This window comes from Bison bison, unplaced genomic scaffold, assembly GCF_000754665.1.
Source record: "Bison bison bison isolate TAMUID 2011002044 unplaced genomic scaffold, Bison_UMD1.0 scf7180017854378, whole genome shotgun sequence".
Lineage (NCBI taxonomy): Eukaryota > Metazoa > Chordata > Mammalia > Artiodactyla > Bovidae > Bison > Bison bison.
This window is the reverse complement of record NW_011484951.1, coordinates 10,632-13,669: the sequence shown is the minus strand read 5'-3', so window position 1 is coordinate 13,669 and position 3,038 is coordinate 10,632. Positions and strand designations below refer to the sequence as shown.

At 33.7% G+C, this 3,038-nt stretch overlaps 1 protein-coding gene across 2 annotated transcripts in view; it reads left to right on the top strand.

Moving 5' to 3' along the window:
• CYSLTR1 (cysteinyl leukotriene receptor 1) overlaps positions 1–1,557 on the top strand; it is a 10,842-nt gene extending 9,285 nt beyond the window's left edge. For both annotated transcript variants that reach the window (XM_010856643.1, XM_010856647.1), the window contains one exon: positions 1–1,557. In XM_010856643.1, the coding sequence (XP_010854945.1) occupies positions 1–447 (447 nt within the window). In that variant the 3' untranslated portion in view covers positions 448–1,557.
• The last annotated feature ends 1,481 nt before the right edge of the window (positions 1,558–3,038 follow it).

Below are 3,038 nucleotides of genomic sequence, written 5' to 3'. Positions count from 1 at the left end.
CATTATGTGTCATTATTTTTTGGATTTATCATTCCTTTCATTATTATAATTGTCTGTTACACGATGATCATTTTGACCTTACTAAAAAAATCAATGAAGAAAAATCTGTCAAGTCGTAAAAAAGCAATAGGAATGATCATAGTTGTGACAGCTGCCTTTTTGATCAGCTTCATGCCGTATCATATTCAACGTACCATTCACCTTCATTTTTTACACAATGAAACAAAACCCTGTGATTCTGTCCTTAGAATGCAAAAGTCAGTGGTCATAACCTTGTCTCTGGCTGCATCAAATTGTTGCTTTGACCCTCTACTATATTTCTTTTCAGGGGGGAACTTTAGGAGAAGGCTGTCTACATTTAGAAAGCATTCGTTGTCCAGCATGACTTATGTACCCAAGAAGAAGACCTCCTTGCCAGAAAAAGGAGAAGAAATATATAAAGAATAGTTTAAGCCCATTTTTGATGATTTCCAAATCACTATTTTCTCAAATCATTCACAGTAAAAATAAGGACTTCCATTAATAATTTACACTTATTTGACTTAGTGTGTACCTATAAATTTATCTCATTTATGAATTCACATTATTAGAAGTCCTAAAGATATTTTTAGTGTTAAAATTCAATTCAAGTCTATAAACTAAATTATAAATGATTTTCTGAGCTTTCACCTAAAGATGGACAAAATTTGTATCTTGGCACTGTAAAAAATAGATCTGAGATTAAAGTTTTCCCTCTCAAATAAAAGTTTTACCAAGGGTAAGAACTGGCTTTTTAAGATACAAATTTAGCGAATAGTTCTCAGTGATCCTAACATATTTCTTTGCATGCATGCTAACAGATGAGAACTGGAGTGAGCCAGGAGCTACATAAAATGTACTATCACCCTCTTTCTTTGTAGCACTGATTGGCTAGGAAAGTATGGCCATTTCTTTCCCTCAAGAAGATGATCACATGTTAGAACAGCCTAGTCTTCAGCCAAATGACCCTAAAGTCTCCATTCAATGTACAATCTGGAAACTGAGAAAGGTAAACCTGATCAAAAGCTAGTTTGTCTCCAGTTTTCTTCTGCTTCTGCCTTAGGCTTCCAAAAGTGAATAGTGGGGGTTTTGTTGCTCATTGAGATTCTTTTAGGGTACTCTCTCCCTAAACAAGATGCCATCCTTCCTTAATAAAGCAGATGACTGGCACTACCATATAATAACAGAAATAATTTAAAATTTATCTAAAAAAGAGGAAAGGGAATCTATTTTCTACACACATTATTGGAACCACAATGAACTGCAATAAGTCTCTGAATAAAAATTTGAATGTTGATATTGCAAATTTTAAGAAGTACTTACATTTATGCATATTGTATAAACTATATGTAAGAAATTTTGTTGTATGCATTTACGAGTGGAAGTTTGTTATAAGCTTTGTTATATTTTATGCTTTTTACTTTTATTAGCATGTTGACAGGAATACCAAAGATATACTTACAGTGGTTTTTATGTTATAGTGGAAGCTTTCTTCTTAAAATAGCAACAGCTTGATTATGGCTGAAATATAATACTTATGAGCAAGTTTTTGTCGAAGTGTAGTCTGTTCCTTAATTCTGTGTTTCAAAAAGTGCATTATCTCAGAGGAAATGATAATGTTGAAAAAAAGAAAAGCTAGGATACAAGTTCTATCTGAATCTGCCACATGTATGTAATTTCTATTTCACTTCTAATGTTGCAATCCCTTCAAAAACCTGAAAGATTTCTGCATGCATAAGTCTCTTCAGTCATGTCCAACTCTTTACAACCCTATGGACTGTATCTGTCCATGGGATTCTCCAGGCAAGAATATTGGAGTGGATTGCAATGCCCTCCTCCAGGGGATCTTCCCAGTCCATGAATTGAACCTGCATCTCATATGTCTCCTGCATTGGCAGGCAGGTTCTTTCGCACTAGCACCACGTGGGAAGCCCATAGGATCTCAAAGGTATAGTAATAACTGATGCCCATTTATTTTTAACATACCTGAGGTTTGTACAAGTAAAAGTACCTGCACTTTTACCCTATATTTTTTTCTTACTTGACAAAGATCAAATGTAACATGTGTCATAAAATCAGTCCTTATTTCTCATTTACTAAGCTTTCTGTTATTCAATGAGTATATTGTAGTAGAACAACATTACACTGAAAGCCAGAAGACCTGGATGCTAATCTGATCTCTATTACTTACTAGCAGTGAAACTTGAAGCAAGTAATACAAACTCTGATTCTCAGCTTCCTCACTTGTAAAGTGGGAATAATAATACGTGTCCTGCTTTTCTTACAAGGCACATTTGAAACTCAAATGTAATCATAGTATACATACATATTTTGACACACATATGTTAAAATTTTACCTTAAAACATACAGTGTGGTACAATTTATCACACTAAATATAAGGTATTTAGAGATGGTTTTGTTACTTAAACATACCGAATCATATTTACTATTGGGTTGGCCAAAAAGTTCATTCAGGTTTCCTGCAACCACATATGCAAAATCCGAATGAACTTTTTGGCCAACCCAATACAGAGATTCTCAACTCTGAAAGAATTAGAACAAAATATGGCCATAGTTAAAATGTATTGCACATAAAATAATCTTGTTTATTTTTTCCTACTTTCAGGTTTTTGCTTGTGTTCTCATTTCCAACCACAGTCCAACTTCCTCCCACTCAGAAACACACCATGCTTCAATCACCTACAAACTCACCATGGATTTATTCTTCATACATGTGCTGTATGTATTATAACCTGCACCACACTGTTTTGCACTCAAATTTTTTGCTAATTTTTCCAAATATATTAGTATTTTCTCCCAAAGTGAAATAATTGCTTTGTGTAATTATCAATTCCTTGAAAATTATCCCTTTAAATCATGGTGCCTAACATTTAATGAGCATTTGCTCTGTTTTAATTACTTTATCTGTATCAGTTAATTTAATGTTTACAACTGCCCTGTGAGGTGGGTACCATTATTATCCTTGTTTTACTAATGTAAAAACAGAGGCACAAAGAGG